The sequence below is a fragment of the Anopheles ziemanni genome, chromosome 2 (assembly GCF_943734765.1).
Source record: "Anopheles ziemanni chromosome 2, idAnoZiCoDA_A2_x.2, whole genome shotgun sequence".
Taxonomy (NCBI): Eukaryota; Metazoa; Arthropoda; class Insecta; order Diptera; family Culicidae; genus Anopheles; species Anopheles ziemanni.
In genome coordinates, this window is record NC_080705.1 from 45,235,521 (window position 1) to 45,260,930 (window position 25,410).

The following is a 25,410-nucleotide window of genomic DNA, read 5'->3' on the forward strand; positions in this document are numbered from 1 at the left end:
ATTCAAACAGATTCGGATCAAGTTTGAATCAAATCAAGTCAGAATCGAATCAAATCGAGTGACTCGGGGTCCACACTACAGCGCGACGTCCCGTCACGAAACGCAACGTCGCCTGACAGGCGTCCGAACTCCATACAAAAAAAATGTCGCACAAATCGCGCTAGTGTAGAAGCAGCGAAAAACGCGACATGGCGCTAGCTCTTGTCAAATGTCAATTCGAAACGTAAACAAACCGACAGCTGGACAAAAAGTAAACAAACTGAATCACAAACGGCAGTTCCAGTTCGGTAGTGCATCAGAGCGGATGTTAGCAGTGCATAAGTTTCCTGAAAGGGTTAGCGGAAAAGTAAGGTTACGGCACGACCGCGTGGTGACGCCGAGCTGGTGCTCAGGTCAGACAAATCCTAGCTGCCGCACATCTCGTGCAGTTTGAGACAATCAAGCGGACCACGAGTTCTTGTGTCCTGACAACGGAAGGAATTATCCCTCCCGTGGACGGCGGGTGGACATATGGCTATTATAGCCGGTCCTAAAGGACGAGCCCCTTCATAGGAGTTCGGACAGAGTTGGTACGCCTCTGATTACGTGTAAGGGAACAAATTGTTCGACTTAGCGTAGGAGGATATACCCCGACTCGCATATCGAAAGAAAGAAGAAGAATCACAAACGGGAATAAAACGATTAATATTCTCCACGAAACATCGGATTTTTCGTTGTACTACTTATTTTTAGGCTTCACAAATGTAATTCAGTTATCAAACTCCGTTTTAATTGATATTTTTACCAAAGTTTTTTCGGGTGCCGAAACGTAAACAAACTGCTCTTCAACAAGTAGGAGATGATGTGGAAATATATACTTCCTACGGCGGGCCAAAATATCGTCGTTGTTTGTTTAAGTTTGTTTTCTCAGTGAATTTCAAATGTGGAAGCGCCAAACTCACTCAGGGTGCATAAAGTACGTAGCTAAACAAATATCATGCATTACTACCTCAAAATTCAATGAAAGTTTTTAGCCGAATTTGCGCCCCAATGTGATACATATTTCCACATACTCTCCTACCTCTGTCGCGCTTGGCTTGCGCGATTGTTCTGCCGAAACTGGGCTACTTTTGAAACGGGACGTCGCGCTGCAGTGTGGACCCCGAGTGACAAACAAAACGGGATTCAATCCTTTTAAAATCCGTCAAGGGATCTAGTCCTCGGGTCTTCCGAATCCCGGTTCTGCCAACACTATTCAACATTGCTCAGCAATCTTCGAGACTTCCAAGTGACCAAGCGAGATTTTCTGAACAGACGCAAAATGGTAAGTAAACCATATATTCGTTGGTGAGTTGTTACAATTCCAGAAAAACGCAACCGCCCTCATGTGATTTGCATTCAATTCCAGTTCCGTAACCAGTACGATAGCGACGTTACCGTATGGAGCCCTCAGGGCCGCTTGCATCAAGTGGAATATGCCATGGAAGCTGTGAAACTCGGTTCTGCTACGGTAGGACTGAAGAACAAGGAGTACGCCGTGCTCATTGCTCTGAAACGCGCCTCATCCGAACTATCGTCATACCAGAAAAAGATCATTTCTGTCGACGATCATCTAGGACTATCGTTTGCCGGCATCACGGCGGATGCGCGAATTCTCAGTCGTTACTTGCGGCAAGAGTGCTTGAACTATAAGTATGCCTACGACGCTTACTATCCAGTTGGCCGATTGATTAGCAATCTTGGCAACAAGATGCAAGTGTGTACGCAACGCTACGATCGTCGTCCGTATGGAGTCGGATTGTTGGTGATCGGCTACGATGACCAAGGCCCGCACATCTACCAAACATGCCCAAGCGCGAACTTCTTCGACTGCAAGGCGATGTCCATCGGCTCGCGTTCGCAAAGTGCTCGAACTTATCTGGAAAAACATCTCGGCAGTTTCGGGGACTGCACCAAGGATGAGTTAATCCGCCACGGCGTTCAAGCTTTGCAGGACACACTGCCGAATGAGGTGGAACTGAACAATAAGAACATTTCGATCGCAATCGTAGGCAATGGAGAAAACTTCCATATTCTGGAGGAGGAAGAGAACGATAAATATTTGAGTAACATCGTCCGCCGCGGAGGAGCTGCTACTGAAGCTGCCAGCAGTGGACATCCGCCGAGGGATGATGGCGACGACCAGCCCCCAAACGCACCAGCGGATCCGATACCAGTAGTGGCGATGGAGACATAAACGACCCAGCGTCCATAGCGGACGCATTGCATTCATACACTGATTGCTTTGTGTTCGAAGATGTCAACCCAACCAGCAGTGTTGCTGATTCTCATTTGAAATACATCGGGTGGGAGTTTGAGTTGAGTAAAACTTCAATTCAAACTCCCGCCCGAAAATTAGCAACAGCAATTAAACAAATCATGGGGTTCTGGTGAAATTTCGTTTTCAAGCTATATTTTCAATAAAAATGCTTCAGTAATGTGATACGAGTTCATTTGTCTCACGATACTGGCTGTAGTTCTGGGAATGCTGTTCAATACTTCGGCCGCTGATCTGCCGTTGGTTGCTTCTGGTTGACTTTTTCGGAGGACGTCACTAGTGGTTTTACAAAAACGAATGCAATGTGGAGGCTAACGACTGTGGCTATTAGCAGTTTAAGCATAGATCGTCGCTCCATTTCTTACGAACAAAGTTTTTGTACACTCTATTTTGTTTTGCTTCCCCGTGCAAGCAGCTGTTCAACCGTTTTGACGTTTGGTAATGGTACCTAATCTGTCACAAAATGTATATCATCAACATGAAGTTCTGGTTGATGCATGTCTAGAAATTTAGCTTTGTGGCATCAATAAAATTCAACACACATAAATGCAGATGAGGGCTTTTCCCATTCGGTCAGAGTATTTTCGAATGTAACAACTGCACAGATGTACGTAGGCAGCGATTAACACTTTAAAGGTACGGGAATGAGGTCCACCAGAGATCTAACAAGTAACGTGTCGGTTGGCGCTAACTGACGAATGGATAGTTCATTCATTGCCATAATCCGGTGCCGGTCTTTTGGAAGCACCACCTTATTTATATGTTTCTCAACTCTGTACAATTTCAATCGATGAATGTATATAATAAACACAGCATACATACACCGACCTTTTGTTGGGATCCAATATTTTATTTTCGCGCTCTTGGCCATTGAACCGATGGTATGTCAATCACCAAAAAAGCTGTTTCACTGACGCATCGAAACATAACAAACGTTTCCACACCTTATGCCGCTGGTTTTGGCAATTCTTTCCATTCGATTGCGATCCTTCGCTTAAGCTATAGAGCCAGCATTGGAAGCGATACGGGGCCACAAGTCGGCACATTCCTTTGCAACCGGACCAGTGATAGCAGAACCTTTCATTTCGCCCTTGTTGTTTACTATCACGCCCGCATTATCCTCAAAATAAAGGAAAACACCATCTCGCCTGCGGAATGGTTTTCGCTGCCGAATCACGACTGCCGGCATAACCTACGGAGAGATCAAAAAGAACCATCCTTAACACATATTTCATTCGATATTGTTGCTCAAGCAACACGTCCCATCAGATTGCACAAATCTGCGTTCACGCTACGATGATCTTACCTTTTTCCTCAGCTCTGGTTTACCCTTCTTCACGGTGGCGACGAACATATCGCCGACGCCAGCGGCTGGGAGACGGTTCAGGCGACCACGAATGCCATGGACAGCGATGACATACAGGTTCTTGGCACCTGTGTTGTCAGCGCAGTTGATAACAGCGCCAACTGGCAGACCCAGCGAGATGCGGAATTTTCCTCCCGCGGATCCTCCACGTCCTAAAACGTAACCAAGATTCAACACAGATTAGCAACACGGCACACGGCTTTCCAATAAACAACACAATCGAGAACCACTGCGTATGCACTGCAAGTTCCATATCCGTCTTTGAGCACGGTTTAACTGCAATATCGCTTTTCTAGCCAAAACCATTGAGTCCATTCACAGCGATAATATAAAGAAACTAACAGGGGTACTAAAACACTCAAAAAGTAACGTTTTACCTCTCTTAGACATTGTTTAAATCCGCAGCACAATTAGTGTGTCCTCAACACAAGTGAAGATGCCGGAAAAGAACGGTGGACGACCACGGTTGACAGCTCGCTGACTTCCGTCGAAATGACATATCACAACTGACAGATTTCAGGCCAGTAAAAAACTAGGAAACTTTTTCAAGACAATGTTGCTAGCAAAGACAATTAACAGACAGGTTGCAGCATACTATGTAACGAGCCGAAAACCGTGGGAAAATGTTTGACAGTTGGTTAAAATTTTGTTTACTTCTCACGAACAGCGAAGAAAGTGGGGTAAAACTGCAAATTTGGTATGTTTCATCAACAGAACAAAGAGTTGAGACGTTCAAAATATGTTCTGGAGGAAGGCTCCGTATAAGGCAGACCAACACACTTAATTTCGGTGATCTAGAATTACCAACTACCTATTTCGCGAAGATTTTGGCGGAGATCTCCCACAAGTAAGCTGGATTTTTTTGAAAACACTGTTGTAACCAACTATGACAACAATGGCGGAGCGAAAAACAGCTTTGACCCGACCTGTCCGTTAATTGTCTTTGGTTGCTAGTTTCGGAAAAATGCAGGGTTCACACTAGTGATGGGAAAACTGAATCCCTACAGGGATTCTAATCTTTCGATTCAAATCCATTCTGAGATCTGGATCTTCGAATTCGAATCCCAAACCGTCATATCACACCGCGTCCACACGGTCGTAGTTGACACTACGACGGAGTGTCAAAATCGCTACGCTACGATGCCGTGTGGACGCGGTCTCATACATGCTCATCTAATGCCGATTTTTCATATGATGTGTTTAATTCAATGAATGATTTACATAAGAATATCAGTATAATTGACATTATTCTTCTAATTGTATTCAAGCAACACGAACAATCTTGTCCTTTTTGGGGATATGCAGACTAAGGCCGCTAATAGACGGCGCGCGTCCAACGCGTCCGTGTTCCGAATGTTATCTACAATCTGTCAAACTGACATCTTCTAGGTCACTTTCGGCACGCGCTAGGCGACGCGCCTGCCTGGACGCAGAGTTGCTTCGATCATGCAACTCTGCGTTTCACGCGCTAGCGCGTCCGTTGACGTTTCAATATAAATGTTCAGTTATAATGAATTCGTTGAGTGGATGTTGTATAAAAACACACATCACACCTGCCACGCTAAGAAAGAATGAACTTTTCTTCTTAAATACCTAAAACAAAGTTTCTTTAACCATGGTTGAATAATGTGAATGGTGAAATTTGTTAGAACCTCAAATTAATTCCCAAGGAGAACCCTGCTGCACTTGCCTACCAAAGGTATCCATGCCTACCTAAAAGAACCTTGCCAAGTGTATTTTTGGTAGGCATGGACACCTCATAACCTACCAATAATTTGTTTTGGGAGGCACCGCAGTGGAAAGAGGTACTGGCTGTCAAACCTTTGTTTGTTTACTGTTTACTGTGCAAGTCTGGCCAACTAGCTGCGAGTTAAGAATAACGCTTTCGCGGGCTTGGGTGTCGTGATCGGAGTGAAGTTTATTAAACAATGTGTTAGAGCCCCGCTACACGACCCGAAAACTCAAAAACTTCTCGGCGAGAAGAGGGGAACAACCGAGAAGTTTACGTCAAAAACTTTTCAGCTCCGTGAGCTGAAAACTGCACCCGAGAAGTTTTTGGCAGCTAACCGAAAACTCAAATGCGTCAGAAGAAGAAGACGAAAAAGAAATAAATGTAAACATAACAAATCTCAAAAATAAAATAAACGAACATATGGTGATAAATTTACGAGTTTCTTTTGTAGTTACGGTTAGTTAATATTTTGTTATTTTATAGCTAGAATATCAATTATAAATTCACTATAGATCAGGGGTTCGCAAAGTCCGGCCCACCAACTGATTCCAAAATCTAAAAGTTTCAAAAAGTTTAATGATAAAGATTAAAATATTTTATTCTACCACTTTTTATGTAACTTGAGAACATCAAAATCTTCCTTCTTCATGCGAAGAAAGTTAATTATAGTTTCATTTGCTTGCTCTGCTACAGTATTGTCCAGCAAACGGTTGCCATCTTCTTGCCTCCGCACAATACGCCTGTTGCGTTGTTGCAAGTTTTGGGTATGTACTCAACTCGATGACCCGCGATAGGGTAGTTAGCCACACTTCAACAGATTATCCATCTTTTACTTTTTGTGTGAATTGAAATAAGATCTTGTTTGCTTTGAAGGAAGATTTTTGAGTTAACTGAAAAATCAAAAACAAAAACCTCGTTGCGCCGCAAAGTTTTGAGTTTGCGGCTCGTGTAGCGTGGCTCACAGAATTGGTACCACAAAACGCGGCTACACGAACCGAGAAGATTTTGACGTAAACTTATACGGTTTTTGAGTTCTCGGTTGGAGTTTTCGGTTCGTGTAGCGGCCCGGTTAAACAACATCATGAAACATGGTAGGAAAAGGGCAGGAAAGGAAACAGGATGAGACGATGACCCTTAGCGACAGGCGCCGAAACTGCAACTCAGTGTTAATATTTGGTCGGTGTCGGTTGGACATCACGGCGATCATCGGTTGTTACCGGGTGTAACATAGCATCGGTGGCCCGTGTCCGATAGCAGCGCTTGGATCGACCGACTCGGGGTGGTTAACCGGGGCCGGGTTAACTCGCACCAGACAGTAAGTACGTGTGTAAGAACCTACAGCAGAGAGTTCTTACTGATGATGATTTGTCCGCACTTTTCACACATTTCAGTGTCTCGACAAGGAGGAAGAAGCGGCTTGAAATAAACATGAATGCATTCTACGTGTTTTCAATGGGCATGACGGAGTGGTGCTGCACATCGTACATCGAAGGAGCCTGCTACGATCCGTGGTCGCTGTTTGCCAGCACGAACCAGAGGAGGCGTCGGACGATTTCTGAACATTTCCCCTGATTGCCTTCCGAACCGGACGATATGTATATAATATTATCGTTGTATCAAAATAATAAAACAATCAAAAATATTTTCCTGCATGAAAATAATTATTTTGGGAAAGAAAAGATATCCTGAACCCAGCTCATATAATCTACTACGAATGGGTATACGTTTTTTACGCGTATAGCCAGAAATAGGTGTTATAAACACGTTGCACAGTCACGTTGTCAAAACAGTTCTCTTTTGCGGTGTCCCGCAAGTATCAAGAGAATTGTTTTACCCTTCTTTTCAGAAGTGTTTTACATCCAAAATTGCATAGGAAATCTGCTGCAAAAGAAGGGGTAAAACACTTCTGAAAAGAAGAGCGATCAGTTCTCAAGAGAATTCTTTTACCCCAAAATAACGCCAAAATTTCTCGTTGGGTTACTCTCCCAAAATTTTGAGAGATCCGGGCGAAATATGCTCACGACCTTGCCGATAGCGGGTCTTGTTCTAGCAAATGACCTTCAAACGCTGAACCGGTAAACCGGTGCAACAAATGCAAATGTGTGTGTAACCAAATTTGGTCTCGCGGAGAGGAAATTGTCCTCTCTTCTCTCGACGAGAGCTGGTAGAAAAACTAGAAAAGATGGATAAAATGTAATATGTTCCTTGAGAAAAAAAAACGCGTCTTGCAAAGACCTTTCATTTAAGGACCTATCATTTGTGGAAATCGGTTAAAGAACTAACAAGTTATGCGAGAATTGGCTTTTTTAACCTAAATTGCCAATCAACCTGATTTACCTTTTCGCCCCCTCTGGCGAAAACATTCCAGGTAAGTTTTTTATCAAAAACAAGAAAGTACGGTAACATCTACCTTCAACACAAATGCGCGTCTTGAAAAGACCTTTCATTTAAGGGGTCAATCGTGAAAATCGGTTGAAAGAATCAATAGTTATTAACAAATAGGCAGATTTTGGCTTTTTAGTAATCGAAGTTTATTCACCTTGCTCCCGGTAGAGTGCTGTCTCTTTTGCACACAATTAATTTTCTCAAAAATTATAAATGACGGAAAGATCTTTTTTTATACCACGTGTGTCTTGAAAAAACTTTTCATCTGAGGGGTCACATGGGTAAATTGGTTTGACAACGATAAAAGTATGAAGAAATTTGTTATTTCAGCTGAAAATACCCACCAAGGTGAATTTGGGCAACGTCAAATGGCGTTGTATGCTACAACCTCTTTTTTACGAAACTTGGATTTGACGTGTCACTGTTTTTTCGTGACGTTCTCAAAAACCGTAGCAGCAATAAATTGCCTGGAAACTAAAACAGCCGAAAACGATTGAGAATTGAGAAAACTACAATTACTACTTAACCAAACCTGTACCACAAAGTTTGTTACGTGCGAAGTTGAATAGGTGTATCTGAAAAGGTACGGGAAAACAACATTATGTTGACCAACTTTGAGACGAAATCGGCCCGTGTGAAGGGTTTATCGTTCCACCCCAAACGCCCATGGATTCTGGCCAGGTACTGCTATAAGCTATAACACGCTACTGGAGAGTTTATGGTTATCATGATCGTTTTCGTTTATTGTAGTTTGCATAGCGGTGTCATACAGCTGTGGGATTACCGTATTAGTACGCTGATTGAGAAGTTCGACGAGCACGATGGCCCGGTCCGTGGAATCGCGTTTCACAACCAGCAACCTCTGTTCGTATCCGGTGGAGATGATTTTAAAATCAAAGTATGGAACTACAAACAGCGGCGTTGCATCTTCACGCTTCTGGGCCATCTGGATTACGTTCGTACCACGGTGTTTCATCATGAGTACCCGTGGATTTTGAGTGCATCAGACGATCAAACCATTCGCATTTGGAATTGGCAATCACGATCGTGCATTTGCGTGCTTACTGGCCACAACCATTACGTCATGTGCGCCCAATTCCATCCCAGCGACGAAGACATAATTGTATCAGCGTCACTTGACCAAACAGTCCGTATTTGGGATATTTCGGGGCTGCGTAAGAAAAACGTGGCCCCTGGACCAACGGGACTGGATGATCACATGAAGAACCCTGGCGCAACGGATCTCTTCGGTCAAGCGGATGCCGTCGTAAAGCATGTGCTCGAAGGGCACGATCGTGGCGTAAATTGGGCTAGTTTTCATCCCTCGATGCCGCTGATCGTGTCGGGAGCGGACGATCGGCAGGTGAAACTGTGGCGCATGAACGAATACAAAGCATGGGAGGTGGACACGTGCCGCGGCCATTACTACAATGTTTCCTGTGTATTGTTTCACCCTCGCGCAGATCTGATCATATCCAACAGCGAAGATCGAAGCATCCGCGTGTGGGACATGACTAAGCGCCAGTGTATCCACACGTTCCGACGAGAAAACGAACGTTTTTGGATTCTAGCGGCCCATCCCAACCTGAATTTGTTCGCAGCTGGACACGATTCGGGTACGATCGTATTTAAACTTGAGCGGGAACGTCCTGCATATGCTGTGTACGGAAATTGTCTTTACTACGTGAAGGAACGGTTTCTACGCGAGCTTGATTTCAACACCAACACGGATTCGGTCGTGATGACGATACGCGGTGGTGGAAAAACACCCGTGTACAGCATGTCGTACAATCCGGCTCTCAATGCGGTACTGCTGTGCACGCGCACTTCCAACTTGGAGAACAGCACTTACGACCTGTACAGCATTCCACAGAAGGATAGTGGATCACAAAATAAGGAAACAGATAGCAAACGATCGTCAGGTGTGACGGCAGTCTGGGTAGCGCGGAATCGTTTCGCTGTCCTAGATCGAGCTAATCAGTTGGTCATAAAGAACTTTAAAAACGAGGTGACCAAGAAAATCCAGACTCCTACATGCGATGAAATATTCTACGCCGGCACGGGCATGCTGCTGTTGCGCGAACCAGAGCATGTGACCCTGTTTGATGTGCAGCAGTTGCGCTCACTGGCCCAGGTGAAGATTGCCAAGTGCAAGTACGTTGTCTGGTCGACCGACATGAGCCACGTTGCATTGCTGGCAAAGCACACACTAAATATCTGCAACAGGCGCTTGGATCTACTGTGCTCCATTCACGAGAGTGCACGAATCAAATCGGGTGCCTGGGATGAATCCGGCGTTTTCATTTACACCACCTCGAACCACATCAAGTATGCGATAATCAATGGAGACCATGGCATCATCCGTACCCTCGATCTTCCGATCTACATAACACGCGTCAAGAACAGTCAAGTGTTCTGTCTGGATCGGGAGTGTCGCACACGTTTGCTTACGATCGATACGACAGAGTACAAGTTTAAACTGGCCCTGATTAATCGGAAATACGAAGAGGTGCTGCACATGGTGCGTAATGCTCGCCTCGTGGGCCAGAGTATCATTGCGTATCTGCAGCAGAAAGGCTACCCGGAAGTGGCGCTTCATTTCGTAAAGGACGAAAAGACACGATTTGGACTGGCCCTCGAGTGCGGTAACATCGAAGTGGCCCTCGAAGCAGCCAAAGCGATGGACGACAAGCAGTGCTGGGAACGTTTGGCACAAAGCGCTTTAATGCAGGGCAACCATCAAGTGGTGGAGATGTGCTACCAGCGCACAAAGAATTTTGATAAATTGTCATTCCTCTATCTGATCACGGGAAATCTGGAAAAGCTGAAAAAGATGAACAAAATCGCCGAAATACGCAAAGATGTCTCTGCTCAGTATCAGGGCGCACTGCTGCTTGGCGACGTTAAGGAACGAGTATCAATTTTGAAAAACTGCAAACAAACATCCCTCGCATATTTAACTGCAAAGACCCATGGTTTGGATGAGGACGCTGCGCAACTGGCGGAGGAATTCGAAGCAGAGGGCAAAGATTTACCGGAAGTGAACGGAAACGCTATGTTCCTTCGACCACCTGTTCCGATTCAGCAAGCAGAGAGCAACTGGCCTTTGCTCACCGTATCGAAGGGATTCTTCGAAGGCACGATGATGTCGCGTGGAGCCAGTACAGTTCATCAGGCTTTGGCGCCGACGGAGACGGTGGTCGAATCGGCTGCGGAAGAGGATGGTTGGGGCGTAGACGATGATCTACAAGACGGTGATCGGTTCGAAGACGCGAAGGAGGATGATGAAGGAAAAATGGAAGCTGGTGGTGAAGGTGCCGGTTGGGACGTTGACGAAGAATTGGAGCTACCCGAAGAGTTGATGTCGAAACTTACGGCAACGAATGCTGCTGGTACTAAGAATTACTTTGCCGCGCCCCCAAAAGGACACCCACCATCGCACTTCTGGGCTATCAATTCCCAACTGGCCGCAGACCATGTCCGTGCTGGTTCGTTCGAATCTGCTTGTCGTTTGCTGAACGATCAGGTGGGCGTGGTAAACTTCGGACCATATAAAGATCTTTTCTTGGAGTCGTATGTAGCGTCCAAAACGTCCTACAGCAGTTTGCCACACGTCGCCTCGCTAACGGCACACCCGAATAGGAACTGGAAGGAGTTGAATCCGAAAAATGGGCACCCTACCCTTGCCTTCAAGTTGAACGATCTTGTTCAAAACCTGCAAAACTGTTATCAGCTAACGACAACAGGAAAATTTGGCGAAGCCATAGAAAAGCTGCAGAACATCATCCTTTGTATACCGTTGCTCGTCGTTGAATCACGCCAGGAAATTGCAGAAGCTCAGCAGCTGCTGACTATCTGCCGGGAGTATGTAGTTGGTCTACAGATGGAAACTGTCCGGAAAACGTTGCCCAAAGCGACACTCGATGAGCAGAAGCGTATTTGTGAGTTGGCAGCATACTTCACGCACGTGAATCTGCAGCCTGTGCATCAGATACTTACCCTTCGCACGGCTTTGAACTTGTTCTTCAAGCTGAAGAACTACAAAACCGCAGCGTCTTTTGCACGGCGTTTGCTCGAGCTTGGTCCACGCCCGGAGGTCGCACAGCAGGCTCGCAAAATATTGCAGGCCTGTGAGATGAACGAAGCTGATGAACACCCGTTGCACTATGATGAGCACAATCCGTTTACGCTCTGTGCGGTCACATACAGACCAATTTATCGCGGTAAACCGGAGGAAAAATGTTCTCTCTGCTCAGCTTCCTACCAACCTCCATACAAGGGTATTGCGTGTGTCGTATGCAAAGTGGCAGAGGTGGGCAAGGATGTAATAGGTTTAAGGATTAGTGCTTCGCAATTTAAGTAGTGCTAGAACGATTTTGCTTATCGACGACGCATTGATAATTTTGATAAAATACATAATTGAGTCTTGTCTGCAGGTCCTTTCTGGAAAATGAGCTATTGCTTTTACAATAATGAGGGAAAGATTTGTCAATGATTTAAGACGTGTTTCGAACAACCCGACTGCAGACCCCGTATAATATTGAAATAAAATATTTAATCGCATTCCTATCAATTAGTCGTGTTCGAATATAGGTACGTTTCTTCAAGTACATGCGAGAAATAAAGTCTCATATTCAAATACACACGTCTTCTTTCATCGTTATCGTCTATATTACTTTCTTAACTTACACAAACAATTTTGCATCAATGTTGAGAAATCAAAAGCTTTGCAAAATTGTCTTCCGTTTTTATGGTTAATTGAAGAGTCAAAGTGGTGTACAAACTAACATAACGGAAAAACAATAGACCTGCATAAAATGGTTGTGCGCCAACCTCACTCTTTCACAGATCTTGAGATGATGTTTGCATGAAAGGTTCCAGTAACCTTGTTTGGGTGCATTTGTTGATCGTTGATTTATTGGAAAGTTATTGTGTTTACTAACAGTTTGTGAATTTACTGTCTGAAAACCATCGTGTGCTAATGGTATATTAGTCATCGTTTTTTTTACGCATTGTAAAGTAATCTTCTATATGGAGAATTTTCTCACCATCGTGGACAAATAACTGCCTACACTAAATTCCACATTCTACATTTCCATCAAGTTGAGATTTCTGGTTGATTCCGTTGTAATCGTGTCGAAAGTGTCGCTTTTGTGTGTATGTGTATGTGTGGGTTTCAGTTGATAAGGAAATTGGTATTGTCCATAGTGTTAAGAACAGCTGTTCTGTGCGGAGGACATAGTGCTTTGGGTTCCACCCTACCAGCGTCAGTGTGATTCATCGAACGTGTGAAGTGAAAAGTGTTTCCATCGACTAAACGTCGTCCAATGCTCAGTGGTGGCAACAATGATTGCCCAAAATAATGTTCGCAGTACGAACAACGATCCGGTAGAATCTTCCGAATCATCGCCTATAACAGGCGCCAGCAATGGGGGCGCAGGGACATCGCGCCTGTTTCGACAATTTGGAAGCCTGTTTTCCTCATCCGCGCCAGCGAACGATCCGGCCGGTTACGTAGAGTTTGGTAGCATTTCCGATCCAGCTGCCAGCTCGGGCCGCACGTTGGGCACATTTGCTGGTGTCTTCTGCCCGGTGGCACTGTCCATGTTCAGTGCTTTGGTGTTTATTCGCGTTGGTAGGTTTGATAAACAATGCTCCTTCGTACACTGGTTCTAATGTTTCATGCATTTTCAGGATTTATCGTAGGCAACGCTGGTCTCTACGTTACACTGCTGCAGTTTATCATCGCTTATGTCATTCTGCTATTCACAGTATCCTCTGTGTGTGCGATCTCAACAAATGGTGCCGTTGAGGGTGGGGGAGTGTACTGTACGTAAACGCCCACGCAACTGAAGCTCTGTTTGCCTAGCAGGGCAGATGACGTAAAATTCTAATCTCTTTTCGCTCTGCTTACAGTTATGATAAGTAGGACACTTGGTCCAGAATTCGGCGGTTCTATTGGCACGTTGTTTTTCCTGGCCAACGTGGTCGGTTGCGGTTTGGCGATATCGGGATGCGCCGAGGGAATCATACAAAACTTTGGACCCACCGACGGGAGCGATAGTGGCTCGATTCCGGACGGCCGATGGTGGCGTTTCCTGTACTGCAGTTCGATCAACACGCTCATGCTGATCGTGGTGCTGATCGGCGCGGAAATGTTTGCTAAAACGTCCATGCTAATATTAGGCGTGGTGGTAGTGTGTCTGCTCTCCACTTATATCAGCTTCCTTACTCAAGGCCCAATGGACGTCAACATTCCACATGAGAATAGTTTAGTAAATTACACCACCGCTAAATACACCGGTTTGCAAGCGGATACACTGTGGGCAAACTTGCACAGTAATTACACCAAGGATTACACATCGAATGGAAACCAGGTTAATTTTGCGGTCGTGTTCGGTGTATTATTTTCCGGTGTCACCGGGATTATGGCTGGTGCGAACATGTCCGGTGAGCTGAAGAACCCATCGAAAAGCATTCCCGCGGGTACGTTGTCAGCTGTGCTGTTTACATTCCTGTGCTATATGGCGCTCTCGGTACTGATAGCGGCCACCACGACCAGCACACTGCTGCAGAACAACTTCCTCTTCCTTGGACCGATCAATTTGTGGCCCACGTTTGTTACCATCGGTATCCTGACGGCGACATTTTCGACCGGTTTAAGTAATCTCATTGGCGCCAGTCGCGTGATGGAGGCGTTGGCAAAAGATCGCGTCTTCGGCCCGCTTATGAACTTCGTCGTCAAAGGCACTTACAAGAGTAACCCAATTGCGGCCGTTATCGCTAGCTGGGTACTGGTGGAAACTATCTTGTTGATCGGCTCACTTAATACCATTGCCCAAATCAATTCGGTGCTGTTTATGTTGGCTTACCTCGCGACAAACCTGGCCTGCCTAGGGATTGAGATCACTGGAGCACCCAACTTCCGGCCAACATACAAGTACTTCACCTGGCATACCGCATTCATTGGGCTGCTTGGTACCGCAATTATGATGTTTGTCATAAACTCTATCTACGCACTGTCCAGTATAATCCTGTGTCTTTTGCTTGTGATAGCACTGCATCTGTTCTCACCTGCATCGCAGGGTGCCCAGTGGGGATCGATCTCACAAGCGCTGATGTTTCATCAGGTGCGCAAGTATCTGCTTATGTTGGACTCGCGGAAAGACCATGTCAAGTTCTGGCGCCCTCAAATGCTACTGCTAGTATCGAGTCCCCGGTCGTGCTGTCCTTTAATCCATTTCGTGAACGACATGAAAAAAGGTGGCCTGTACGTAATTGGACACGTGAAGGTGGGTGAGTTTGTGGACAATGATTCTTCGCACGATCCTACGATCGAAGAGTATACACAGTGGCTCTCGTTAGTGGATCACATGAAGGTTAAGGCATTTGTCGAACTGACTTTGTCGAGAAATGTGCGCGAAGGAATCCAACATCTCATACGAATATCCGGCATGGGTGCAATGAAACCAAACACAACCATTTTAGGGTTTTACGATGAGGAACAATCGAAAGATTTCTTCGAGTAGTAAGTATTCGTAGCAGAAAGCACAAAAACCGTGTGCTTCAAATTCTTCTCCATACATTTTCTCTTTTTTTGCAGTGAAGAGTCACCTTATAAAACAAATGAGTTCGATGGTAACGGAATCAAGCTTTTCCCGTATCGTAAAAGTGGTGAAACTAAATCGCTGGGCGTTGTCGAGTATGTTCGGATTATCGACGACGTGTTACGTATGAAGAAAAATCTTTGCCTCTGCCGTCATTTCCATCGCCTCGACAAACAGATGATAGCCCGAAACAATCACATTCGTTACATCGATGTGTGGCCGGTGAACATTTTTGAGCCCAAAAATGAGGACCCGTTCGACGTCGTATCGCAGTTTATGATGCAACTGGCGTGTATTATCAATATGCTTCCTGTGTGGAAAAAACTTGAACTACGCGTGTTCCTTTGCGAATCAGAGACTGTGTCAGAAAACAGGTAAGTCAGGCCGAGTGAGCATTTGTAAGCATTGTGGTATTAATTGGCCATATTCTAATAAACAACTTCCACAGTGCCGCCTTCGAACGTCCTGCCGAACACAGACTCGACCAGCGTTTGAAATTATTGAGAATCTCTGCATCTATTCATAAGGTAAGGAGAATTGTTGTTCACAATCGTATCACATTATTGTTTTAACTGCTAATGCATTTTTATTACAGATACCTGAGTGGAACAAGGACATTGATTTCGCAAAACATCGTAATATCTTGAAGCAATTTACTGGCACTAGCGATAGTAACCAAGTGATGGTGGAAGAGAACATAAACCGCTCGAAACTTTATATGCAAAGGTACGCCAAGAAAAGTGTCGACCCTTTTTCTGTCGAGAAAGTTTATTGATATTTTATTATGCTACTTGTACCATTTTCAACAGAATCAACCAGATTATACGCGATAAATCCAATGCAACGGCTGTGACATTCATGTATCTTCCCACACCGCCCGCCACGCCGTCGGTCGATTACAAGGAAAAGTGTCACCACTATCTCGATTTACTAACCGAGCTTACTTTTGATCTTCCACCCACCATACTGGTGCATGGCATCGATGCCGTTACATCCACCACCCTCTGAGAGCCAAACTGTGCAGCCTCTCATACATCGCGGGACGCTTTGTGTTGGATTAGACATTATTTTGGTCGCTTTAAAGGGCCATTTCCCATTTCGTGATGGCATGACACTCCTTCGATAGATGTAGAACATACAAACAGAGAACATATTTAAAGTAAACATCCTCGTGTAGGTAGGCATAGCATCTATCATGTCCATCCGTAAGCCGTAAGTATATGCAAAGATCTTAAAAAGAGAAGCAGGGAGGAAAAGCTTTGAGTTTCGAAAACACAATATATTTCTGTTTTTTGTTTTATAATCATTCGTTGATATAGTAACAACAAGATTTACTGATGTGCACAATCAGGAAATTTTATAGAAAGCACCATTTCATCGTATGACCGTGCTGTCATATAAAGCATGCGGTCCGTGAACGAGAAATTAGCTGTTTTTCCGTGCGCCTCAAAATACTTGCAACGGTAGTATTATTGGAATGACTAAATTAACTTACTCACGTAGTGCACTTAGCGATCTACAAAAATCCTTTACAAAGGATGACTTTAGCAAACAAAATAAATGTGTTTATATTTGTATTTAAAGTGTTATGGTGCGTTAATTTATTTTTTCATTGTTAAAATCACACTGGCCCCATGTTCCTGAAAGGTGGATTTTTTGCAAAATAGTTGGATCGATGGTCTGCAACGAAAGAGGTAATTGTTCAGCATCAATCCTTCGGTTTTCGCATCTTTTCAGCACAAACTGTTCCGCCCGCGATGCTACATGGTGTAAGTGTTTGTAAAATCTGTCTGATTTCTTCTGCTGAAGTCGTTTTCCAAACTCAACTATTAGTTTGTTTGGATATATATTTGAAATTTGTTATAAAATATTATAGGATAGGTATATAGGAGGCAATGTTTCCCGTAAAGACTTTACCATGTTTTTGCATATCCCAGATTTGCTCTGTCGTGTAATGACGAAATCTGCATATAATTCCAAACATGCATTCACTATTGTCTTTTAACGAACGGCAAGGCGGTTTTTGTTTCGATTCCAATAGTATTTGTTCAAGATCTAAAAATACATAAAAATACAATAAGGATAGAGGATAATTAAATGGTTTTATAGTTAATACTAAAAATTGAGCCATTCATTTCCTTCATTTGCCATCTTATCAACGTTTTACCAAATATCAAAATGTTAACAGCAATTGCAAAACAAGAACACTACCTTTGAATTGTTCAAAGTACTCTGCCCTGGCTCGAATGTGTGGTAGTCCCTCGTTGTGTTTTCTTATAATATTCGCATCATTTTGTATTCGTTTTTCACAATAATCGCAAAAATATTTCCGGCCCATGATGGAACAAACAATCGCTCCCACCTGCAGGTATTTTGTGTTGTTTACTAGAAACCAAAGCGCACATACATTGCAGGCAATTCTGTTTACAACCAACGAATTTGAGCACAAGCAGACTGTCAAGCGCTTTTTTACATTGACAATTTATCCGGCTCCGAAAGACACTGCAGGCGTTCGTTTGGCTTTCATGGTAGGTTTCGGTGTTTTTGCAGATGACTATCAGAGCTTATAGAGAGAATGTATTCTTTTGGGAAATTTCGACAATCCTAAAAATTAATTATACCCTTAAGGGAATGTGGGAATGAGTTTTCATTTAAGGACCAACACTAATATTCGATAAAATGTATAAGTTTAAATAAAGTACACGAATAAATTCAGCTAAAGACTTTATTATTTTACAAAACCAGCTACGTACGCTGATATATCGTCGCAAAGCTCACGAATGCGGTCGTTGGGTAGGTATTCCAAGGCCAAAATAGCGTTACCTACAGCAATCGTTTCTTTTGTTGTTTTTCCCCGAATCCAAATTCGGCCATTCATTCCGGCAGCCATCTCGAACGCCATTTCTTTAGCAAGCAAGCCCAGAAACGTACATTTCGGATTCAGTATCTTCCTCACAAGGTTTAAACTGCAGGATACCAAAAAGCCGCCGCTCAATACGCCCAGCTTGCCTTTTTTCCCATGCGAATCGACGCACACAAGTTCCGGCTCGATGTCTGGATGGGCAATCAACAATCGGGCATAAACAATATCGCCAACGTTAACATCCGGCCGGTTCTTTTTGGTTGCCCCTTCGAATGCAATGTATGATAGGGAAGCCGCTTCGCTGCTGCCAATGTCGACCTTGAAAATGTCACCGGCTTTTGCTGTGACGACCCCGATGACCAGCTCCCCTCGATTTGGGACGTAACGTTTTTGGTACGCGTCCACCCAGTATGTGTTCGGAGCCTTCATTTTCAGTTGTCCACACTTGTTCGCACGTACTACTTCATTCTCTATGCGTAATCCAGGGCCGAGGATGACTTTCTTGTTCATTTTCATCACTTCCGTCGGTTCCGGTACGATATCTCCAGCCAGGATTGTCCTATCGACAGCTGCGTCTGCCATGATCACAAGCGATTCAGTTCTTCTACTAAATAAAACAGGAGTCCAAAACACATGCGACGGTATGTAAACATCAGCCGGTGTGGTTTGTTTACTTTTAATAGAAGTCAATTGAAAAGTCAAATTGAAACAAAGTAGAGCATGATTAAAGGTAGAGTTATGAAGAGCGATTGGAAAAAATATGTCTTAAGTTTGTGTTTTTTCGTTTTTCAAATTATACCCTGTATTTTTAATTTCGATCAAAGTTAGTGCAACTAGGGGTTTGGGAGTACTGAAAAAGGTAGTTTGTTTGGTCAACACGGAACGCCTATCCAAATCAACTCGTCTCGTGTGTAATTAGGCTCGCATCGAGTTTGAATCGAGTCGGATCGAGTGCGAATGGATTTGCATCAGCTTGAATCAAATAGGGTCTGCATCTAATCAAGTCCGATAGAATCCGTCTTCAAATGCCAACACTAGCCTGGATGTCCATCGAAGAAAACAAAAATAAAAATAATACCGCAAAGTACCACGAGCGTGAACAACTGGCGTTGTCAAATTCACCTGATGCCATCGGTAATCAGTTGAATGGCAAAGGCTTGAGTTGTTCCTCCGTTCGAGTCCAGTAAATTTAGCATCGTCGTGGCTTTCATTCCAAATATCTGGTGTTCGTCTATTGCGTAAGTAGTGTGCGATTCACCAGTTATCGAACCATCACCTCTTTGGAGCTGTAAACATGACCGAACCAAACACCTCGAATGGAATTTCTGGTATGGCTAATTGTAATCGATTTTTGTACTTGGTTTTGATGAGATTTTTTTTATTTATTATAGCCACGAATTCAGTTTCACAACGTACTGTTGAAGAGGTCGAAATCCCAGTTCCGTGGGGCATTGTTGCAGGTAAATTAAACCGCAGTTAAATGATCCATTAGGAAAAATTCATAGTATGATCAAAGGTCGGAATGAGATTGACTTTTTAGTGCTTGACGTCATAGTTTAGAAGCTTCGTTGTTAATTCAATGACCGAGCACTTCCGTTATCTAGACATCGGAACGTTACGATTCTTCAATATGATAAAGCCTAACGACCGTGGTTTACATTCTTCAACGGTTACTGACCCTGAGTTAGGTTTAACAAGTCTAAGAAGCAGAATTAATTTGCATCCTTGATTACCTAATCCGGTTGTTACATTCAAATAGAAGCACTAACTGGGGCTAATGCATGAAATTTTGTTGAGAAATTCTTAATTAAAAACTCAAAAGATTGTCTTATATATGCACCGAAAATCTTGCAAGTCATCCTATCATATCATATGGTTACAAAAGCTTTTCTAAATAATACTAAAACCTTGTTTCATCTTATTCTAGCTAAATGGTGGGGATCACGCGTGAAGCAACCGGCATTAGCTCTACACGGTTGGCAAGATAATGCCGGGTCATTTGACCGATTGTGCCCATTGCTGTCCCCAGAGATACCGATATTAGCAATCGACCTTCCAGGACACGGGAAATCATCGCACTACCCGAAGGGAATGCACTATTTTATCTTTTGGGATGGAATCACTTTGATTCGTCGCATTGTGAAATACTACGGTTGGACAAATATTACCCTAATTGGTCATTCGTTGGGCGGAGCGCTCAGCTTCATGTACGCTGCCAGCTTTCCAGACGAGGTGGATCGATTTGTCAGTATTGATATTGCAGGACCAACCGTGAGAGATGCGCACAAGACAGCTGCCAGCACAGGTGATTGTATTGATAAGTTTTTGCACTATGAAACATTGCCGGAATCAAAAATGCCGTGCTATGGGTACGACGAAATGATTGAGCTGGTTCTGGCCGCTTACGATGGATCGGTGGATTATGACTCTGTAGAAATATTGATGCGCCGTGGAATGGCACTCGCGCCGGCTCACTTCAGTAAGGACGGCTATCATTTCGCTAGGGATCTTAGGTTGAAGGTCGCTCTGTTGGGTATGTTTTCTATGGAACAGGTTCTGTCGTATGCAGAGCGTATTAGGTGTAAAGTACTAAATATACGTGCGAATCCTGGGATGAATTTCGATAATCCGCATGTCTATGAGAGCGTATTAGACGTGCTGCGAAAGAATGCATCAAAAGTTGTATACTATGAGATCCCAGGAACGCATCATATACATCTTGTTGCACCCGATAAAATATCGAAGCATATAGACGAATTTCTCATGGAAAAATGAATTGATTCCGATTTAACAAATCGTTAAATGAAGTTAAAACAGCTGCTTATACATCTAATGGGTATATTATAGCGATAATGTAGGTTTTATTATTTATGCGGGTGCTAATTTGTTGACAAACATTAAATCAGTAGATATAATGGTTTAGTAATAACAAAGGTTGAAATAAAATCCTTTGGAAATGGAAGAGATTTATATTCTTATTTAAAGAACAAAAGAATAATTTTCTACTGTGTTGTTCAATTTTATTGCAGGATTAGTAGTCATTTGCATAATATCACATTTAAACGTATGTTGGTCCATATGCTCTTTTTGTACTACATGGTACCAATGACGTTTCCTTTAGATAATTTCCAATAGCTTTTTGTAGAATTGTTTCCAATGGACTGAAAGTAGCACGTGATCGTAGCCGTGCTTTGGACATCTCCAAAGATTTTAAAAGCTCATAGTTCCTTCGTCGAGATGCATCCAGTGAACTTACTGATCTAGCTGCTTTTTTGTCAACATCCTTGTTAACTAACATTTGGTCTGCTTCAAACAGTTTGTCTGTTTTTACACTGATAGAAAAAGATGAATGGAATGTGTTATAAATCAGTGGACGAATGGAATGTGTTATAAAGCCATACTTACATTGTTGTGAGTTGTTGATCTAATTCAATTTCTAATGCAGCGTATTTATCGTTTAAATCCGAAACATAATCTATTTCTTGTGACATTTCGGTGAACACTTCCGTATCACTTTGTACTGGGTGAGTTGTTTGTTTAAAAGTGTTACTATGGTATCCCTGACCCGACCAAGAGCCAGCTATACTGTACGATGTCGTACAGCTGATTGTCAAGTTTAGGCTCTCTGGCGGCATTGAGCTTTCTATTATTAAATAATTATTCATGCAAGTTACAAACATGTTTCAGTAGCAGGCCAATAACCACTTCTTACACATTTTTTTTATTGTTTTAAAGAGATTTTTCACCACCTTTAAGCGAGAAGGCTTTTAGTGTTTTTAATAGGTATCCTTTAATCATATATCATTTTCTTTGCGCTTTGCAAGACAATGTTTCAATTTGGTATTTTTTCCTTTTTTTGTTACATTACATTACCTCAGTAATGAAGAGGTGAATGAAAAACCACAAAGTCTAAAAGAAATGAGAATATGTAGTAACACACAGTACCTGTTGAAAACATAAAAATATATTTTTTTAAATTGAACCGTTAAATTCACCAAAGGCGTTTTAGAGTTCATCGCGGAACGGTGTCCTAGTTATTAACTTAAGACACGTAGTAGATGTACATATCGTTTCGGTTTTTTCGCATACAAAATGTATGCGGGGTATAAATAATTGAAAAAATCTTGCCATTAGAATTGATCTATGTATCTTCTTTGGGAGTTTATATTAGCTTTCGTGTACATTACGTGAAAATACACCACATGTACAATTTGTAGGATTTATTTATTCAATTGTTTCCGATGGCTCATGTTTTTAGGTTCACTTAGTTACCAAGGCGTACGTTTCTTCAGTTGAAAAGCGGGTCGCTTGTGCTAACAAGCATTGGATACCTTTGTATACTGTACGTGTTCTATTCATCACATCTATATTTTATTTAGGAAGCTTTATGGAGTTTCTCATATATCAAAAGAAGCCTCACCGTGAGAAGAAACCGATGTAGCATCATTGTTTATAATTAAGTAAATGAAGATTAGCGTTTCGAATTTGTATAGTTAGGGCATAAAACAAGGAAATATATCCCCAAGCTTATCGCTTTGAAAATAACGGTCGAAAAATGGGAAATTAGGTAAGAAAACAAAGGTTATGTTAAAAAACTGGTAAGAACTTTCTTAGCTTTGTTAAAATTATCGGTTTAAACATCAGACCAATGCATTCAACTAAAGAATTCAAAGCATGTGCATCTTGTAAAAATGCTCATAAGAATTCTTTTATAGTGCAAGTTATCAACGTTACCATTGTGTTCAGTACTCCAAGTATATTCATATGTACCGTATACTTGATGCGTACACACCTTTCCTCATTATTTTTAATGTCATTCTAGTATAAATGAAATGTTTCTATAGTTCTTTCTGGAACAGGCTGGTGGAACGCCGAAGCCCTAAGCAAACTAAAACCATAGAAAGTAAACACTGGCACATCCGACGTCAGTCTCAGTGTAAAACAACCAAGTCCCCGTTCCGACCGCATAACTGTCTCCTGGCAACACAGATGTAGTCAAACACTAGTCTCAAATCTTCTTTTCATACACGTCAGCTTTGGAACCGTTTTTTTGGTCATGTCGATCGCTGGTCCATATCTACTGTTCTTTTATCAATACATCACCACGTTATGATCGTGGTTGTGATGAAACAGGGTGGATGAGGACAAATTGAGCCTAACGCATCCGGCGACACACCGTTGCAAACCGTCTCAGCCTGCCGCAGGCGAAACAGCTAAGGTTCGGTGTACTTTTTTAAAATTGTTTTTCGTCTGTTAGAAAGACGAATGCTATTGGTCGACGTCTGGCGATTGTTTACTCGGCCGTGCAAGAGAAACACACGTGTGTTGGTTTTCGTTTGATTTGCCTCGCTTTTGTAGGCCAGTTACTGCTATATTTCTCTCAATACGACCTGGTACTGATAATGGCGTGGAAAGTGTGGGTATAAATTTAAAATACACCATGCTTTCGATTTCATTCGTCAGCAGTTTCCAATTTGGATACAATCGAAACGGTGTTTAACAGTGCAGTTCACAGTCATCGAAACTGAAAAGTGTCGAACAGTAACGGAGGTTTTGTGCAATAGTAAAAATATATTGGAAACTTGGAGTTTATTGCACACGTGAAAAATTAAACAAACCTTCGAAAGTTCTAGTGAATGCAACAGCAAAGAGCAAATACAATGGTTAACGGAGAAAGTGGAAAAATAAAAAAAAGCATAAAAGGAAATTGTGCACGTGAGTTTGCTTTGTAGAATCCGAGTTACTTAAGCCAACCGTGCAGAAACTTTGTTCGATAGAAGAGTTTGTTCGTTTGGCTCGAGTTATGCGGGTTTTCGTGGTCATCATAAGCACTAGGAGAACGATTGATACAATGCTTAAAATACTACGACAATCACTATAGCAATTAAACATTAGTTTTGTCCGTTCAATCACTACGCGAAGAACGTATTTTCCCCCAGTTTTCCCTATTAAAAATAAATATAGTTTAAAACCACATTTGAAATTGCTTCAAACTATTTAGCTAGTTGACTGTTGCTTCATTGGCATGTCTTGCATGAGGTTCCGTAGTTAAAAGGAATAATTATGATGTTTCTTGGGTTGATCTCAAGTTATTTTTTTATCGTAAAAAATTCTTCTGTTCTCAACAAAATAAGATTAGTGGCCGATATAAAAAAAAAACTGTTTGATACTTTGATAAAATATTTAAAAAAAGAAGTTTTTTATATCAGTTTATGATGTCCAAGCATGATTCAACAGTTATGGAAACTCAGTTAGCAAGTTAGCTGATCCTAACTTACTTGTGTGTACACCTGAATGTGGATGTTTTTGTTTTTGGCTATCTTAAAAAATATAGTTTCTAAAGTTTATTTCGCGAAAATTGTACTGGAGTACTGTTGGAATTATATTTTTGCGATTTCAATCACTAGACGGCAGGTGAACGTAATGTGTATTGATTTATGTTCGAAGTTGTGTTCTCCGGGTTAAGATTACCGACGCCTTCAGGTTTGTTCTCATTGCACAGTTTTCATTCGAGCTGCTGCACAGATGTTAAAGACACGTAGTGCAAAGAACATTTGTCGTTCGAGGCGAGAAAGTTTTGTAAGTGTGGTTGTCAGTTGTCGTTTAGATATTCTTGGTTGCGCTGTAGCTACTTCTATCGCTTTCTAATAAGGAAAGTTTCCGTTCCTGCACATGACCCGTGGAGTAGACAAAAATAAGTCCAATCGAAGGGGAACAAGACAAACGTGCTATGAAAACGCGGAAAGTAACTGGGAAACTTTTGTAGGAGTTTTTTTTGTAAACCTAGTTTTCTGCATCGTTTCATTCAATGGTCCAGCAAATACTAAGATATTTGGTATGACAGAGACCAAAAACGGTTGGAACACATGCCGTTTCCAGCCGTAGTACCAGCGGGTAGTTTCGCGCAAAAAAGAATGCAGTAAAGAAAATCTTATCGAATCTACATTGGACCACATGTGATCTTCTTCCGTTACATTGCAAACGACATAAATGTTATCGTTGCCGTCATCATCATTATGGAGTGGCATTAAACAGCAATCATCGCCTATGTCCGCAACGACAAAATGGAGTAGTGGATGAACAACAGATCCTCGTTGAGGAAGAAGGCTTAGGAAGATGGCACACGGATGCAAGGTTTTCGTCGAAAGAAAGTTTCGCACA

General features: G+C 42.6%; 7 protein-coding genes across 7 annotated transcripts; 4 read left to right on the forward strand and 3 right to left on the reverse strand.

Annotated features, from left to right (window-relative positions):
* Positions 1–1,188: 1,188 nt before the first annotated feature.
* LOC131282587 (proteasome subunit alpha type-1-like) lies at positions 1,189–2,466 on the forward strand. Its single transcript, XM_058312092.1, has 2 exons — positions 1,189–1,303; positions 1,388–2,466. Exons 1-2 carry the CDS (start codon positions 1,301–1,303, stop codon positions 2,213–2,215), a joined length of 831 nt encoding a protein of 276 aa, XP_058168075.1. The 5' UTR covers positions 1,189–1,300; the 3' UTR covers positions 2,216–2,466.
* Positions 2,467–3,125: 659 nt separating this feature from the next.
* LOC131282591 (large ribosomal subunit protein uL14) lies at positions 3,126–4,170 on the reverse strand. Its single transcript, XM_058312096.1, has 3 exons — positions 4,040–4,170; positions 3,603–3,814; positions 3,126–3,488 (listed from the first exon to the last, which is right to left on the reverse strand). The coding sequence occupies exons 1-3, from the start codon at positions 4,050–4,052 to the stop codon at positions 3,291–3,293; spliced, it is 423 nt and encodes a 140-aa protein (XP_058168079.1). The 5' UTR covers positions 4,053–4,170; the 3' UTR covers positions 3,126–3,290.
* Positions 4,171–8,254: 4,084 nt separating this feature from the next.
* On the forward strand, positions 8,255–12,173 carry LOC131282579 (coatomer subunit alpha). The gene is made up of 2 exons (XM_058312084.1): positions 8,255–8,460; positions 8,530–12,173. Exons 1-2 carry the CDS (start codon positions 8,381–8,383, stop codon positions 12,140–12,142), a joined length of 3,693 nt encoding a protein of 1,230 aa, XP_058168067.1. The 5' UTR covers positions 8,255–8,380; the 3' UTR covers positions 12,143–12,173.
* A 952-nt stretch (positions 12,174–13,125) lies between these two features.
* LOC131282580 (solute carrier family 12 member 9) lies at positions 13,126–16,427 on the forward strand. The gene is made up of 7 exons (XM_058312085.1): positions 13,126–13,414; positions 13,474–13,608; positions 13,696–15,307; positions 15,383–15,760; positions 15,835–15,913; positions 15,982–16,112; positions 16,196–16,427. The coding sequence occupies exons 1-7, from the start codon at positions 13,126–13,128 to the stop codon at positions 16,392–16,394; spliced, it is 2,823 nt and encodes a 940-aa protein (XP_058168068.1). The 3' UTR covers positions 16,395–16,427.
* A 1,687-nt stretch (positions 16,428–18,114) lies between these two features.
* Positions 18,115–18,897, reverse strand: LOC131282588 (exosome complex component RRP40). Its single transcript, XM_058312093.1, has one exon. It carries the CDS (start codon positions 18,829–18,831, stop codon positions 18,115–18,117), a length of 717 nt encoding a protein of 238 aa, XP_058168076.1. The 5' UTR covers positions 18,832–18,897.
* Positions 18,898–19,447: 550 nt separating this feature from the next.
* Positions 19,448–21,211, forward strand: LOC131282584 (probable serine hydrolase). The gene is made up of 3 exons (XM_058312088.1): positions 19,448–19,577; positions 19,641–19,709; positions 20,177–21,211. Exons 1-3 carry the CDS (start codon positions 19,544–19,546, stop codon positions 21,022–21,024), a joined length of 951 nt encoding a protein of 316 aa, XP_058168071.1. The 5' UTR covers positions 19,448–19,543; the 3' UTR covers positions 21,025–21,211.
* Positions 21,212–21,307: 96 nt separating this feature from the next.
* Positions 21,308–21,740, reverse strand: LOC131282592 (uncharacterized). Its single transcript, XM_058312097.1, has 2 exons — positions 21,655–21,740; positions 21,308–21,581 (listed from the first exon to the last, which is right to left on the reverse strand). Exons 1-2 carry the CDS (start codon positions 21,738–21,740, stop codon positions 21,308–21,310), a joined length of 360 nt encoding a protein of 119 aa, XP_058168080.1.
* Positions 21,741–25,410: the final 3,670 nt, after the last annotated feature.

What these genes read in the sequence shown, in the direction of transcription:
- LOC131282580 (XM_058312085.1), top strand. Translation starts at nt 13,126, where the DNA reads ATGATTGCCCAAAATAATGTTCGCAGTACGAACAACGATCCGGTAGAA. An exon ending in TGAGGGTGGGGGAGTGTACT is followed by an intron (nt 13,609 to 13,695) that starts GTACGTAAACGC and finishes CTCTGCTTACAG; the next exon opens with TTATGATAAGTAGGACACTT. An exon ending in GAGACTGTGTCAGAAAACAG is followed by an intron (nt 15,761 to 15,834) that starts GTAAGTCAGGCC and finishes CAACTTCCACAG; the next exon opens with TGCCGCCTTCGAACGTCCTG.
- LOC131282592 (XM_058312097.1), bottom strand. Translation starts at nt 21,740, where the DNA reads ATGTCACAAGAAATAGATTATGTTTCGGATTTAAACGATAAATACGCT. An exon ending in GATCAACAACTCACAACAAT is followed by an intron (nt 21,582 to 21,654) that starts GTAAGTATGGCT and finishes TTTTTCTATCAG; the next exon opens with TGTAAAAACAGACAAACTGT.
- LOC131282588 (XM_058312093.1), bottom strand. Translation starts at nt 18,831, where the DNA reads ATGGCAGACGCAGCTGTCGATAGGACAATCCTGGCTGGAGATATCGTA.
- LOC131282579 (XM_058312084.1), top strand. Translation starts at nt 8,381, where the DNA reads ATGTTGACCAACTTTGAGACGAAATCGGCCCGTGTGAAGGGTTTATCG. An exon ending in CGCCCATGGATTCTGGCCAG is followed by an intron (nt 8,461 to 8,529) that starts GTACTGCTATAA and finishes CGTTTATTGTAG; the next exon opens with TTTGCATAGCGGTGTCATAC.
- LOC131282584 (XM_058312088.1), top strand. Translation starts at nt 19,544, where the DNA reads ATGACCGAACCAAACACCTCGAATGGAATTTCTG. An exon ending in CACCTCGAATGGAATTTCTG is followed by an intron (nt 19,578 to 19,640) that starts GTATGGCTAATT and finishes TATTTATTATAG; the next exon opens with CCACGAATTCAGTTTCACAA. An exon ending in TCCGTGGGGCATTGTTGCAG is followed by an intron (nt 19,710 to 20,176) that starts GTAAATTAAACC and finishes ATCTTATTCTAG; the next exon opens with CTAAATGGTGGGGATCACGC.
- LOC131282591 (XM_058312096.1), bottom strand. An exon ending in AACCAGAGCTGAGGAAAAAG is followed by an intron (nt 3,489 to 3,602) that starts GTAAGATCATCG and finishes ATCTCTCCGTAG; the next exon opens with GTTATGCCGGCAGTCGTGAT.